Source organism: Debaryomyces hansenii (assembly GCF_000006445.2).
Source record: "Debaryomyces hansenii CBS767 chromosome F complete sequence".
NCBI classification, from domain to species: domain Eukaryota; kingdom Fungi; phylum Ascomycota; class Pichiomycetes; order Serinales; family Debaryomycetaceae; genus Debaryomyces; species Debaryomyces hansenii.
In genome coordinates, this window is record NC_006048.2 from 659,856 (window position 1) to 675,142 (window position 15,287).

General features: G+C 35.9%; 7 protein-coding genes across 7 annotated transcripts; 4 read left to right on the top strand and 3 right to left on the bottom strand. All coding sequences in view use genetic code 12, as the record gives it.

The window, feature by feature from the left end:
* Positions 1-84: 84 nt before the first annotated feature.
* DEHA2F07612g (DEHA2F07612p) lies at positions 85-2,985 on the bottom strand (the record flags this gene model as incomplete). Its single annotated transcript, XM_002770719.1, has 1 exon — positions 85-2,985. The coding sequence occupies one exon, from the start codon at positions 2,983-2,985 to the stop codon at positions 85-87; it is 2,901 nt and encodes a 966-aa protein (XP_002770765.1).
* A 1,152-nt stretch (positions 2,986-4,137) lies between these two features.
* On the top strand, positions 4,138-5,124 carry DEHA2F07634g (DEHA2F07634p; the record flags this gene model as incomplete). The annotated part of the gene is made up of 1 exon (XM_002770720.1): positions 4,138-5,124. One exon carries the CDS (start codon positions 4,138-4,140, stop codon positions 5,122-5,124), a length of 987 nt encoding a protein of 328 aa, XP_002770766.1.
* Positions 5,125-5,382: 258 nt separating this feature from the next.
* DEHA2F07656g (DEHA2F07656p) lies at positions 5,383-6,447 on the bottom strand (the record flags this gene model as incomplete). The annotated part of the gene is made up of 1 exon (XM_460690.1): positions 5,383-6,447. One exon carries the CDS (start codon positions 6,445-6,447, stop codon positions 5,383-5,385), a length of 1,065 nt encoding a protein of 354 aa, XP_460690.2.
* A 206-nt stretch (positions 6,448-6,653) lies between these two features.
* Positions 6,654-9,904, top strand: DEHA2F07678g (DEHA2F07678p; the record flags this gene model as incomplete). Its single annotated transcript, XM_002770721.1, has 2 exons — positions 6,654-6,659; positions 6,716-9,904. 2 exons carry the CDS (start codon positions 6,654-6,656, stop codon positions 9,902-9,904), a joined length of 3,195 nt encoding a protein of 1,064 aa, XP_002770767.1.
* A 511-nt stretch (positions 9,905-10,415) lies between these two features.
* On the top strand, positions 10,416-11,801 carry DEHA2F07700g (DEHA2F07700p; the record flags this gene model as incomplete). The annotated part of the gene is made up of 1 exon (XM_002770722.1): positions 10,416-11,801. The coding sequence occupies one exon, from the start codon at positions 10,416-10,418 to the stop codon at positions 11,799-11,801; it is 1,386 nt and encodes a 461-aa protein (XP_002770768.1).
* A 486-nt stretch (positions 11,802-12,287) lies between these two features.
* Positions 12,288-13,679, top strand: DEHA2F07722g (DEHA2F07722p; the record flags this gene model as incomplete). The annotated part of the gene is made up of 1 exon (XM_460696.1): positions 12,288-13,679. The coding sequence occupies one exon, from the start codon at positions 12,288-12,290 to the stop codon at positions 13,677-13,679; it is 1,392 nt and encodes a 463-aa protein (XP_460696.1).
* A 422-nt stretch (positions 13,680-14,101) lies between these two features.
* DEHA2F07744g (DEHA2F07744p) lies at positions 14,102-15,028 on the bottom strand (the record flags this gene model as incomplete). Its single annotated transcript, XM_460697.1, has 1 exon — positions 14,102-15,028. The coding sequence occupies one exon, from the start codon at positions 15,026-15,028 to the stop codon at positions 14,102-14,104; it is 927 nt and encodes a 308-aa protein (XP_460697.2).
* Between the last annotated feature and the right edge of the window lie 259 nt (positions 15,029-15,287).

Genomic DNA, 15,287 nt, shown 5'->3' on the forward strand with positions numbered 1-15,287 from the left:
AATTTTATAGCGTAAATAAGAGTATTGAATTAATATAAACCATGTAACATATATATATAACAAAATCCAATCATTATAAGAGGATTAGTCTTTGGTACCAGGATCAGCATCTTGTTTGACACCGAATTTATTAGCTAATGAATTCACTATGCTTGTCGATTTTTCCTCTTCTTCGACTTCCTCATTGAGCTTTGTATGCTTTGCGCTAGTATCGACTTCCTTCCTCATAGTCTTTAAAGTCTCTGGATCATTATCAGCAAGACGTTCAATATTGTTTGCCTCCTCAAGTAAAGCAGTAACATCGAAGATTGGATTATTGGTCTGAGTATGAGGCTGGTTCAGTTCTGCGGACGGATCGGCATATGGTTCATTTGCATCTGAACCTTTAGATTTACCTTCACTGTATACATTCCACCAGTCCTTTTGGTTTGGCTTGAAGAAATTCTTCCAAGTCTTCTTCTTGTTTGCTTCTGTATCCATTTCTTCCTTCATCTTAGCCCTTGCTTCGTCGAATTCATCGACCAACTTTCTTTCTCTTTCGTGTTGTTCTGGATCGGGTTCTTCAATTTCGGCGAACTCTTCGCTCAATATTTCCCAGTTAACTGCTTTTAAAATCTTGGGCATAGCTTTTCTATATGCCATATGTCCTTCCACAATATCTGTGCAATCGATGTTTTCTATACCGTATACACTCTCGATTGGCGATAAGCCCGCAACTGACAGGATACCGCCTCCAGTAGCCCTAAATAAATAGCCTAGGATCCAATCTCTTTTTGAAAAGCCGTTAACAAATCTTCCACTAACGACAGATCTAGCTAGTCCAAGTTGATCATTCTTAATTGTGATTGGACAGCCTAATATAATTACGTTTTCAATCAATCCATATCCACCACGTTTAGCTAATTCAATTAAACATGAATAAATCAAACGTGCACCTAATGAGAAACCTACTAGAGTTATAGGTCTCACACCCATATTACCAGATATCAAAGTGTCTGCCAATATCTTTCCACCTTTCCAAGCCCTGTCCAACGATACACTCCAAGGATTATCAAGTAAGTACGTCAATTTAGATAAAACCATAGGCACTTGGATTGCAGCCATTAATGCCGACAACACTGTTGCTCCTAGAATTTGCTGGATAGAGGTACTTAAAGCTTCAGTAGCCAATATACCAATAGTTTGACCCATAGACTGTAACATTTCAGGCTCCCATAGAAGGGAAAACATATCACCCATGACAGGATCGACTGTTGAGAAAGGCAACCTTACGTCATCCATCTTACCATTCATCCACCCACTAACTGTGATAATCAAATTTGTTCTCTTTGTATTGTATAACGGTTTAAGTTCAAATGTATTAACATCGCCTAATCTTCTTGCACCCGCTTTTGACCCGACTTTAGCACCCGTCACAATCCCTCCTGTCGTGATAATAGCACTTCCACCAACTCCAGCTAAGAACCCACTAGTACCTGAGATACCAACTGTTGTTAAACCTCCTGCAATACCCAACCCAATGACTGGCGCCAATAATCCAGCTGAAAGGCCAATCGCAAGAGATCCACCTAATGTGGCTAACCCAATATAAACATATCTCTTTTTCTTGTTCTTCTTCTTGTATTTATCTATGAACTCTCTATCATTTAATTTCTCGTCCTTATTTTCAATAGATTTATTATTTGTATCAATTTCTAAACTCTCGATTAAACGACGTTCGAATTGAAGGATTTCTAAATGTGAAATACTCATTTTCTCTGCAAACTGAACTAATAATGACCGGGATCTACTATCATAATAACCATCGCTTAACAATAATAGCAATAAGTCACATATTATTGTCCATCTTAGATCGACAGCAACCTCATTATTATCAGTTTTTCCCTTTATTTCTTTCATCGAATCGTCTGTCTCATTCTCTTGAGTTTGATTCTGCTTGGAAGGTTTGATAATTTCTCTTTGGTTCAAACTACTGCATAAGTCAGTAACTTCAACACCGTGTTTGCTTAGATTTTCAATCATATTTTGTTCATCTTTACTTAAGTTCATATGCTCATATAACTTGGACGTTATATACATCGTCCAATTTGCAAAGTTCCGCTGACCTAAACTTAGTTCTTTCGCTACTTTGTTAGAAGTCGATTGTTTAATTTTTGCCAACTCAGTTGCCATATCGATTGCTATTAGTTTAGTGGTACCGACATATGCAAACTTTTGTCCATCTGTCAACATGTTTCTCATTGTTTGTAAGGTTTCGTTGGAATCCAAGTTATCATCGTCCTCATATTCAGAGTTATCTTCGTCTGATGCATAATCTAAGTCTTCTTTACGATATGCTGCCGCTTCTGTCTTCTTATTTATTTCCCTCCTGCTTTGAAACAAGAAATCTGTTTTCTTATCTAGCTCAGCATATTTGGTAACCTGTTCTTCTGTATCAATCTTCGTGTACCCGTGAGCATCAAATTTGATCTTCGATGGATCGAATTCATTTGCATGTTTATATTCTAATTCACCTTTGTCATTATAATAATCTTGCTCTGTAATTGTTTTCATTGATTTCCAGTCAGATGTTTTCATGTCAAAGAAGTCATTTTCAGCATCCTCGGGTTTCTTTGCAACATCCGATACCTCATCTTTATCAGCTTCGACATCACTGATATCGGTTCTATGAGTATTTGGCGATATTATCTTCTCTGATAAGAAATTGGAATCGTTCCTGCTATTTTTCTGGTCCATTGACAGTAGGTCAAATTCCACATAACTGGTTTCTGGAGTTGCCTCACGCTCGAGTTTCTCGTCTATATTGGAGTGGTTATGTAAATCTTCTTCAATACTTTCATTCGAAACATTTGTTGGCAAGCTAGGCAATACCGATATGCTAGTTCTTGATCCGATGTTTGATCTTGATCTTGTAGGAGTCTTAGAGCTGTACACTGAATGGGCGGTTCCTAGCGAATCTACGCTTGGTGTGCGTTTAAAATCCATGTCTTCTTCTAAAATAGATGATGAAATGTGATGTTCTCTAATATGGTTACTAATATCATTTAATCGATATGAAATGTCAATGTAAAGAAGGAATAGTATCTACGTCTAAGTTTAAGGCTGATGAATAACTTATATCGGTTTGTAATCACATGACTTGGCATGGTAATTATTCCGCCAGTACTACCTCGATAGATGAACAGAAGTCGATATACGTATAGTTTATAGGACCAGACAAAACGGAATGGACGCTCCGGAATACAGGGGCCATTCAATCGAAGTAATTGAAGTTTGGTGGCTACATTGGTCGAAATTGCCAGTAATTGGCGATCATTTCATACAAAAGACCACATAAGATCCCGATCTGATATACTAGGTTAGGCAGTGAAACCTGACTAACTAGTTTCTACATTCAAAATAAACATAAGGTTAATATGTCTGCAACATGGTTTTACTCAAAGCGCCCATTAGCCAAACGACCGTTCGCAGAGTCCAGGAATATGTTGCTACGAGCCAAGTGGCCGAGCTCAACAATTGGTCTGATCACCTCCGAAGAAGTGATCAGATGTCAATGTGAGCTCAAGACCGACCCGCCTGCTATACAACCCGTCGACGGAGCTGCTCTGTTTCATAACTCCTAAAAGCTTCGCCAAGTTGTAACACTCCATATCATCAGTTCCCTAACACCTAGTCTGCTGAAAACTGCCGCTCAACCCCCGAAGGGGGACCAACAGCCACCTCAAACGTTAAAACGGCCCTAAGGAATGTTAATCACGAGGATTAACTCGACAATATGAAGGTACAATTTGAACTTTAAAACTTGCTTCTCGAGCGCCGAACTGCTACGGAAAACGACTACAGTTATACAAAGATAACCCGAAAGTTTAATCCTTGCATTATACTGAGCGCCCACCGTAACACAGGTTGATGGAAATTAGTTAAAGAAAGAAACTAAAATGAAAAATCTTCGAAAATCTCACTTCCTTATATAGTCGCATACTACTTTTTTTTTTGGAATGTAAGCCGCACAACTGATGAGGCTTACCCGCAATTCAAACCAGTATATCCTATACAGTAGGGCTTTTTAACAACCTTTGGACATAATTAGAACATAATTATACATAAACGACATATATAGGATTCTAAGTCGAAAACATGAGTAGGAGAATAGCTAGATCACAGGCAAGGAAGCTTGAGGAGGCCGAAGAAAGACAAGAGGAGGAAATAATAGATGTTGAAGGTCGTTCAGATTCGATGCCATTTCAGTCGAAATATTCTATAGAACCACCTAAGATAATCGATTTATTTGAAATGTCGTTTAAAAACATTCTTGATTCGGAAGACTTACAAAAACACATACAGAGCGTGAAAGGAGACTTGTATAATAGGAACTATATGTCAGCATTTGGCAATGATGATAAAAGATTTGCGTATGCATCGCGATGGACTCCTGCGAGAGCATTATGCTATTCTTCGTTATTTGCAACATTAGAGCCGATAAGGTTGTTATTAGAGAAACCAGAAGGTGATAAGAGAGTGTTGTGTGTAGGTGGCGGTGCTGCATCAGAATTGGTTGGATTGGCAGCGGTTTTTTGCAGATTGAAAGAATATTGTTCAAAATCAAATTCGTCTTTGCAATTAGATATTATCGATATAGCAGATTGGTCAACCATTGTAGGAACATTAACCAGCTATGTGAAGGAGAATTGGATATACAATGCTGCTGGCTTCAATACTAATTTTATACATGATGACATTTTGACAGCAGATGTTGCGAAACTAGACTATCCAAAGTTAGATTTAATCACATTGTTATTCACAACGAACGAACTTTTCTGTGAAAAAAGAGCCCAAACCGTTCAATTTTTGCAATCTTTGAACACTCATTGTCGAAAGGGATGTTACTTGTTGATTGCCGAAAGTGCTGGATCGTACTCGAACATAACCATTGGGACAAAAAAATTTCCAGTTCAATTTTTAATTGACATGATTCTTATAGGAAAACCGGGTGAGAATTCTGGCAGCTGGGAAATAGTACAACAAAGTGAAAGCTGCTGGTATAGAGTAAACAAAAAAGAAATAGACTATAAGATGAAGTTAGAAAATATGAGATTTTTCTATAGACTATACAAAAAGAAATAGTTCGATCTGTATACTTAATTACTTTAGCATTATCCTCTAATATTTCACAGTTAGTTAATACGTCGGTAGAAGATGTCTTCTTGTCGCTGACATATATCTTGCATATTATTTTCAAACATTATTTCGTATGAATGTAGCAGCACCTGAAAGTATCTCCCCTCAACATTATTCTGCGATTCAATACCTTAACGAAATTAGTTTAACAGATAGACTAACATTATGCGTAGCTTTGGACATTGTCTAGTTCATTTTTTGAGATTAGATCTTTAAGTTCGAAATATCCTTTTCAAGGTCATCAGTATCATTCTTTGACTTCTCTTCCTTTGATTCTGTTTGTTTGTCTGTCTTCTCAGGTTTTTGGGTACCTTTCTCTGCTTCAACGTCTCTTATTTCTTCGGCTAATCTTTCTGATGCCTTGGATAAAGATTTTTTAGAAACTTCCTCGTCATTAGTTTTTTCACCAATAGAATATGTGCTCTCGAACAAAGTTTTATTCTTATTTATCAACTCGTCTAGCTCTTCACTCCATCCCAATAATTCTGCCAAGGTAACTGCAGCTTCGTCACAATCAGATATAGCTAAAATGTCCGTCTTCCGCTTTCCATGTTTAAAATCACCTACTACTTCATTATTAATAAGTAATCTAAGAGATTTTTTTGTGGTCTCCGATGGTAATGAAGCAAACGGATATACCGTCAATGATGTACCAGCCACTATGGCTATTTCAACTTCGTCTGCATCTTCGTCCCACGTATCAAAAAATTTCACTGGCAAGGCTTCACCAAAAAAAACTATATCGGGCTTCACATAACCTCCACATTCCTGACATATTGGAATACCATCGTTAACCAGTTTGTCGGACATTTGTTTCTTCAATTCTTCTGTTGACATTTCTAGCGAACACTCAATACAATGATTTCTGGCGAATGAACCATGTGCTTCCACTATATACTCATCCTCAATACCTGCAACTCTCTCTAAAGTGTCAATATTTTGCGTATAAACTCGTTTTAATAGCTTCTTATCCTGGAAAAGTCTTAGCAAGTAATGAAACTTTGTAGGCATAAACTTCCCTGGATAAAGCTCATGAGCTAATGTATAAAATGCTTTTGGATTCTCCTTAAAGTAATCAATATCAAAAACAGCCTCGGCATATGGCAAGTCTAATTTAGCCAAGTTGGAGTATAACCCAGTATCTGGACTTCTAAAATCTGGAATACCTGCTGCTGTGGAGATACCAGCTCCTTCAAAAAAGGTTACTTTCTTATCACCAGCCTGTATTGCCTTGGCTATTGGTTCTAAAATCTTTGTTAGTTGATTCATCAGCTTATTATATATCTCTAAGACTTTCTACGGACCCTAGCTTGTGTCTAGTCTTATCAAATCGTTATAATATCTACTTCCAAGGTTTATCGATTGCTCACGTGAATTTCATGAAATGGCGGCAACTTGATCGAGTTGAAAAATGAAGCACCAATTCAGTTACTATATAATTTTAATCCTTTAAACAGACAGGGAGTAATCTAAACATGAAGGTATGTTAGACGCTTTTTGGATTGAAATATGGAGCTATTTACTAACGATCTACTAGCAAAGAATTACAGGTTTAGACCTTCAAATAATCACTGCAGAGCTTTCGAAAGAGATTTTGAATTATCGTTTGCAAAATATTTACAATGTATCTAGTTCATCTCGTCAATTCTTACTCAAATTCTCAATTCCTGACTCCAAGAAAGTGGTTGTCTTAGATTGTGGGAATAAGCTTCATTTAACAGAATTTGACCGTCCAACCACTCAAACACCATCTAATTTTGTCACTAAATTGAGAAAGCATTTAAAGACCAGGCGTTTATCCCAAATTAAGCAAATTGGTAACGATAGGGTATTGGTACTTGAATTCAGTGATGGCTTGTTCTACTTGGCTTTAGAATTCTTCAGCGCAGGAAACATATTGTTGTTAGATCAAGATAGAAAAATTTTGTCATTGCAGAGGATGGTGAGTGATAAAGGTGGCAACGACAGATACGCGGTTAATGAGATATACAAGATGTTTGACGAGTCGTTGTTTAAATCGGATTTCAATTATGAACGTAAGACCTACTCAAAAGAACAAGTTCAAGGATGGATAAAGTCACAAAGGGATAAATTGGATCAGAGGAGTCAGGATGGCAATAAGAAGAAAAATAAGGTTTTCTCAATCCATAAGCTATTGTTTGTAAATTCCAGTCATCTTTCTAGTGATTTAGTTCAACTCAATTTGATAAAAAATGGCATTCTGTCCTCCGCAAGTTGTTTCGATTTTGAAAATGACGATGCAAAGATGGATTTAATCATTAAAGCGTTAGAGGAAGCTGAAAGCGACTACATTAATTTATTGGAGAAATCAGAAGATGCAATCAATGGCTATATTGTCAGTAAAAAGAATCTTCTGTATAATCCTGATAATGACGATTCGACAAATGATTTAGAATATATTATGGATGAATTTTATCCTTATAAACCTTATAAATCGGATATGGATAATTACAGATTTACAGAAATACAGGGTTATAATAGGACTATGGATTCTTTCTTTTCCACTATTGAATCTACTAAGTATGCATTGAGAATTGATCAACAGAAACAGCAAGCAACAAAAAGATTGGATTATGCTCGTGAAGAAAGAGATAAACAAATTCAATCTTTGCTTGCTCAGCAAGAGCTGAATATTAAGAAAGGGGATGCTATAATGTATTATGCTGATCTAGTAGATCAATGTAAGGATTCTGTTGTGAAATTAATTGATCAGCAAATGGATTGGACCAACATTGAAAGCCTTATCGAATTAGAGCAATCAAGAGGCAATAAAATTGCTAGGTTTATCAACTTACCGTTGAATTTGAAGGAAAACAAAATTAATTTGCATCTTCCAGACATGGACGAAGAAAATGAAGAAAATAAGACTGCATTTGATTCAGACTCGGATTCTGATTCTGATTCTGATTCTGATAGCTCCAGTGACGAATCTGAGCTGGAGTCTGATTCAGATTCGGACTCGGATTCAGATTCGGAAACGACTTCAGAAGCAAGACCTAAACAGAAAAAGGTGAAAAAGTCGGGCAAGCCCGCAAAATCCAAAATCTCTGTTTGGATCGATATTTCATTATCTCCGTTTGCAAATGCAAGAGTGTACTTTGAAAGTAAGAAATCAGCAGAGAGTAAGCAAATTAAAGTCGAAAAGAGTACAGAATTTGCTTTAAAGAATGCTAAAAAGAAAATTGAACAAGACTTAAATAACAAATTGAAAAATGAAAATGATTCTTTAAAACAAATTAGACCAAAGTATTGGTTTGAAAAATTTTTATGGTTTGTATCCAGTGAAGGCTATTTGTGTTTGGCTGGTAGAGATAACTCTCAAATTGATATGATATATTATAGACATTTTAACGATAATGATTATTTTATATCGTCTGACATTGAAGGCTCATTAAAAGTGTTCATTAAAAACCCTTTCAAAGGCGAAAGTATACCACCTTCTACGTTAATGCAAGCAGGAATATTTGCTATTTCCGCGTCTTCTGCGTGGAACGGTAAAGTAACAACTTCAGCTTGGTTATTACATGGTGCTGATATTTCGAAGAAAGACTTCGATGGCACTTTAATCTCCTCTGGAAATTTTAATTACAAAGCTAAGAAAACCTACCTTCCACCGTGTCAGCTTATCATGGGCTTTGGATTTTACTGGTTAGGTGACGAAGAAACGACTAAAAAGTATACAGAAACCAGGCTTTCAAGAGAAGAAGAGCATGGTTTGAAAATCGTAATGGATAATAAAAAGCAAGATCTCGAGCACTCCTCAAAATCTCTGAATAAAATTCAATCTAGTCTCAACGAAGTGGACGACGAAAAGGTGTCAGCTAAAGAGGATACTGAACCATCAAAAGAAGATATCACGAGCGAACCTGCTTCAGAATCTAAGGAAGGTAAAAAGAGATTGAGTGCAAAAGAAAGAAGGATGTTACGTAAAGGTAAAGACATTAAGGTGTCTGAGAATGAGGATACTGATGAAGACGTTTTTGATCCTATTGAACAAGAAATGAAGAACTTGAAGCTCGAAGAAACAAAAAAGAAAACAGCGGAGCCATCTTCTCAAAAGCCACCAAATGTAAGAGGTAAAAAGTCAAAAATGAAGAAAATTGCAGCCAAATACGCAGATCAGGATGAGGAAGAAAGAAAAATTAGAATGGAAGCATTAGGAACGTTGAAACAAGTCGAGGCAGAAAAGCAAAAACAAATTGATGAAGAAGAGAATAAGGAACTGAAAGATAAGTATGTCAATGAAGCTTTGAATGCTGAGAGACGTAAGAATCAAGAAGAAAGGGAGTATAGAAAATATATTATGGAAGAGGCCAATGAGGACGAATCAAGTGTTGTTAATTACTTAGAAATTCTTGATTCTTTCATTTCTAAACCACAACCGGATGATTGTTTAGTGAATCTTGTTCCTGTCTTTGCACCATGGTCGGCCTTAACTAAATTCAAGTATAAGGTTAAGATTCAACCTGGAGGCGGTAAAAAAGGTAAGTGCATCAATGATACCTTGAACTACTTCGCAAATCGTAAGCTGGATCCATCTCATACTGATACCGAGTTAGATTGGGATAATGAAAGAGAAATATTGAAGGGTGCTAAGCCCAACGATTTAATGGGTGTATTCACTGTCAGTAAGGTTAAATTGATGTTACCAGGTGGACAAGACAAGACTGCAAGAAAGGCGCCTGCAAAAAAAGGTAAGAGATAGAGTATCTAGTTAAATCAATACAGGTTTATATGTGTATCTTAAGTAGCAAAGTAAGCAAAATTACAAAAAATTTTTTGAAACTCTCTATTATTCTTACCAATTCACCCCTTGATATCAAGTAGTATGTATGGACTAACGATTACAAGAAAAAATTCTGGAACCCGCAATATATGCCGGTCGTTTATCCCCGTGGGTTATTGTTAGCACTCATTAGCTATTATAATATGCGATGTTGCGAGTGAACAATTCATTATAAGGGGTAGCAACGTACACTAATGATAGGGCTCATACCAAGCTTTATGTGTTTGGTAAAGCTTGCAGCTCAAAAATGTCACTAATCAAACAAATTTGGTAATCCATATATCAAAACTGAAACTTTTGTAAATATCGATACCACATGGCATTTGAAGAATCCATGTTCCATATTCTTAAAGTATAAGTATATATATAGTGCAGTATTTCACTGCCATAAATTTCTCGAGCTTAGGTATAAGGTCTAAATTATTACAAAATGGTTTCAATTTCAAAAATTGTTTCCTCAAGCTTAATATTTGCTGCAAATGACCAATTTAGAGATGTTGGTTCTGTTGACTTGGCTGCTAAGACACAATACAACATCGTTAAATATATGTATGGTAATGGACCATATATGCAAAATCCAGGGTATGGGATTTCTACAGATGTACCTGACCAATGTACTCTTGAACATGTACAGGTTTACATGAGACATGGAGAGAGATATCCTGGTATTTCAGATGGAGAAAAGCAGAAAGCATTGGTTGATAAGTTGCAATCGTATAATTCATCTCTCTCTGGACCATTGTCATTCTTGAATGACTACGAATATTATGTCAAAGACGATTCGTTGTACGAGTTAGAAACGACACCTTCTAATGCGAAAGGTCCTTTTACTGGATACGAAACTTGTAATAAGGCCGGCCTGGCATTTAGAGCTAAATACAATGACTTGTATAACGAAAATGAAACATTGCCTGTTTTCATTGCTGCATCTAAAAGAGTTTATGATCTGGCTGATTTCTTCGTTAATGGGTTTCTCGGAGAGGATTACGATGAGGACAAAATCAAGAGAGTGGTTATTTCTGAGGAAAAATCATCCGGTTTCAACTCCTTGACACCACGTTGGGCTTGTCCACTGTACTATAACCCAAATACTACGGCACCAAAATTTAAGTCTGACTATCTCGAAGATATTGCTGATAGATTGAAAACAGATAACGATGGCTTAAACCTTACTAGCTCGGATATTCCATATTTATTCCAATTATGTTCCTTCGAACTCAATTCTAAAGGCTATTCTCAGTTTTGTGATATTTTTACACAAGATGAATTGGTTACTAATGATTACGCCCAAGGATATAATTCTTACCATTCAGCTGGTGCAGGTAGCGAAACTAGTAAGTACGCTGGGTCCGTCCAATTAAACGCAAGTTTAGCTTTATTGAAGGAAGATGACCCAAAAAATAAGATTGTGTTATCTTTCACGCATGATACTGATATTCAAGTATTTTACGCTAGTTTAGGGCTTTTTGATGTCTCGGGTGAAATGCCATCCGACAAAGTTGATGTGAGAAACGCTTTCCGTCGTACTGAGGTGGTTCCAATGGGTGGAAGATTAATCACTGAAAAGTACAAATGCGACGGGAAATCCTATGTTAGGTTTATCGCCAATGATGCCGTTATTCCACTTCAGAACTGTTCTGATGGTCCAGGCTTTTCATGTAGCTTGACTGAATTTGAAGATATCGTTAGCAAAAAACAGTCTTTCAACTTATTAGATAAATGTAACACGCCTGACGATATTCCTCATGAATTAACATTTTATTGGGATTATGATGAAAAGAATTATAATGCCACAGCTCCTAGAGTTACTGCATGATTGTCTTTTTTAACATTAAAAGATAACATAGATTATTTTGCAATTAAAATTTTTATAGTTATTTACTTAAAAGTTATTGGTAGTTCATTAAACGTGGTGATCCTCGTACTATTCGTCTACGCTACTTGGTTATTATATCTTAAAAAAGATAGTCCGTAACAATAGTGATAATATAAAATCTGCAGCATAAGCCATTCAAATGTAGCACACGTGTATAACACAATAAAAGTAGTTGATCTGTATTCATCTATTGGATATTTCTTTGGCGATAAAAGTAAACATTATTAAATAGGTCCTGAATCATCCGAACTATTCATCTCGGCTAAACCTTTATAGTATGACATAGTCTGATTGGTTTTTGGCGAATTTAGAACGTGCTCAGCATATATATAGAAGCATATAATAAAGGTGAATGGTATCTGATTTAATTTTCAAGAGTTACCTATTAGTGAATAATAAGCTAGAAACATCATTAAGGTTGAAATAATGGTATCGATTTCCAAACTACTTAACAATGGCTTAATTTTAGCCGGTCAATCTATTTATCAAAGTGTTGCGACTCCCCAACAGGCTTCGGTTGAACAATACGATATTCTCCGGTACCTAGGCGGAAAGGCCCCATATATTCAACACCCAGGGTTCGGTATTCCAACTGATGTCCCAGATCAATGTACAATAGAACAGGTTCAACTTTTGTCAAGACATGGAGAGCGTTATCCATCCAAAAATGTCGGTAAAGCTTTAGAAAAAATCAACGAAAAGTTCAAAGGTTACAATGGTACTTTTAAAGGTGAATTATCGTTTTTGAACGATTACACTTATTTTGTGGAGGATAAAGATAATTATGAAAAAGAGACGACGCCCTCAAATTCAGAGGGACCATTCAGCGGTGCTGATAATGCATTGAGACATGGAACCACGTTTAGAAGTAAATACAACGAGATATATAATCCTGATAAACCATTACCAGTTTTCGCTGCTAATTACGATAGAGTTGCTTTGACTGCACAATATTTTGCAAGAGGTTTCTTAGGGCAAGACTATGATGAAAGCAATGTTGAATATGTGTTAATAGATGAGGATGGTGAATTGGGTGCTAATTCGTTAACCCCTAGATATGGATGCAAAAAATTTGAATCTGATCCCCACACTGATTATGTTGATGGATTTTCTGATCAATACTTGAAAGATGCATTAACTAGATTTCAAAAATCGAATCCTAATTTAGACTTGGATACGGATGATGTAAACAGCTTATTTGACTGGTGTGCATATGAACTTAATGTCAAGGGCTATTCTCCATTTTGCAATTTGTTCTCCAATACTGAATTTATTAAGAATTCTTATTCATTAGACCTCGAGAATTATTATTCAAATGGGCCAGGAAATAACATGACCAGAACAATTGGTGCACCCCTTATTCGTGCTTCCTTAGCTCTCTTAAAGGACAATGAAACAGAGCATAAAATTTTTCTTAGCTTCAGTCATGACACTGATTTAGAAATCACCTTAGAGGCCCTAGGTCTTCTTGGAATTGCAGATGGAGAACAATTACCTAATGATCACATACCTTTTCCCCATACTTATGTTCATTCCACTATTGTTCCACAAGGTGCTCGTATTTATACTGAAAAAATAAAATGTGATGGTGAAATTTATGTGAGATATGTTCTCAATGATGCTGTTTACCCACTCCCTACCTGTTCTGATGGACCAGGTTTTTCTTGTAAGTTAACTGACTTTGAAAATTACGTAAATGATAGATTAGATAACCTTGATTATGCTACACAGTGTGGAGCTGAAGACATTCCTAATAATGTTACTTTTTATTGGGACTATACCGAAAAGAATTATACAAATATTTCCGGTGACAATTAGAGGTTAGAGCTTGTTCATATTTCAATATATTTTCTATAGTTTTTTAAAACAAAGTTCAAGACTTTTGGTTTCTTGTAAAATACTAAGCATTTTTCTAAATTGTCGCAATTTTTCATTAAAATGAGAAAATTATAAGCTATTATAATCTACTCATATATGATATTATTTGGATACATTCGTATATACAGCTTCAATAAAAAGATCAACAAGCATAATTTGGCTTCGTTCGAATTTCGTATTTGAGTAGTAATCTTCAAGAAAACTTGTATTTCAATTAATATTATTACTTATAATTCAGAATGCGATGAAACTTTTTATATGATAGAATTAAAAGGGAAGAACGTTATAGAAATCATAAACAATTCAGGGGAATTATATTTACATGTTACTGGTTTTTAACAAGTTATTTTTTTCCAAGAACCTCAATCACCACGCAACGCTCTGATAACAGCTGGTCTTCTCATCATATACTTAGTCCATTTGTAAACTTCTGGGAACTCAACCTTTAAATTGATGCCAATTCTGTCAACCACATTATTCCAAGGCACGAAAGACAAATCTGCCACAGTAGCTCTATCACCAACTAACCAAACAGGATAATCAAAGTATCTTGACTGAGATAAAGGGGTCGTACCAGCACTATAAGCGGCCGCATTCTCAACGTCTAAATCCATAATTAACGCTTCTCTTCTTTCAGCTAATGCCATCTCAATGACTCCATATACTCTTCTCACTTCATCGGTGTATCTTTCAACGGCACTTGGAACTGGACAAGAATGAAAGTATCTGAAATGTAGCGCTTGTCCAATCATTGGTGCATGTCCAGACGTTTGGAAGAATAACCACGATGAAATCTGAGATTGTTCAATTAAATTGTCCGACCACAACGCACATTCTCCATTGTCCTTTAAATACTTAGATACCAAATACAAGATAATTGCACCAGACTCCCAAATAGACGTATTTTCATTAAAATGATCAATCAACGCAGGGACTCTTGCATTTGGATTAATCGTCACGAATTCTGGTGCTCTCTGTTCCCCATTATTGAAATCAAGAAAGATAGTATTAAATGGTAGATTCAATTCCGACAATATTATGGCAACTTTAAACCCATTAGGCGCAGACCTATGTGAAAACAATGTATATCCTTCTGTTGGCTGATTTTGAAAGAACTGACTAATTCTGGATTGCAGTTGTTGCGTAGTGGCCTCATTCTGTAACTGTTGTTGTAATAAATTTAAATTCACCTCATTCTGCTGTTGGTCTGCAAGATTTACTGATTTTAAACCAGCCGATAAATTAGAAATTGTCTGGTTATTATTACTATTACTATTATTATTGGTCATGATGATTTCTTATTATTATTATTATAAACACAGACACACTTTTTGTTTACAATTCTAAATATAATTAATATGATACAGGTATTTCTAATCCTTTAATTCCCTCCTAGGTATTTCAGTAACGATAATTTAGACCCTCTTTCTGATCATATATCATTATCCTTCATTCTTCGAATGGATGATTGAGGAAAAGTCATCGGATTTTGTGTAACTATTGTAGTTATCACAATAATAAAATTATTCTCATAATTAAGGCCCTAGT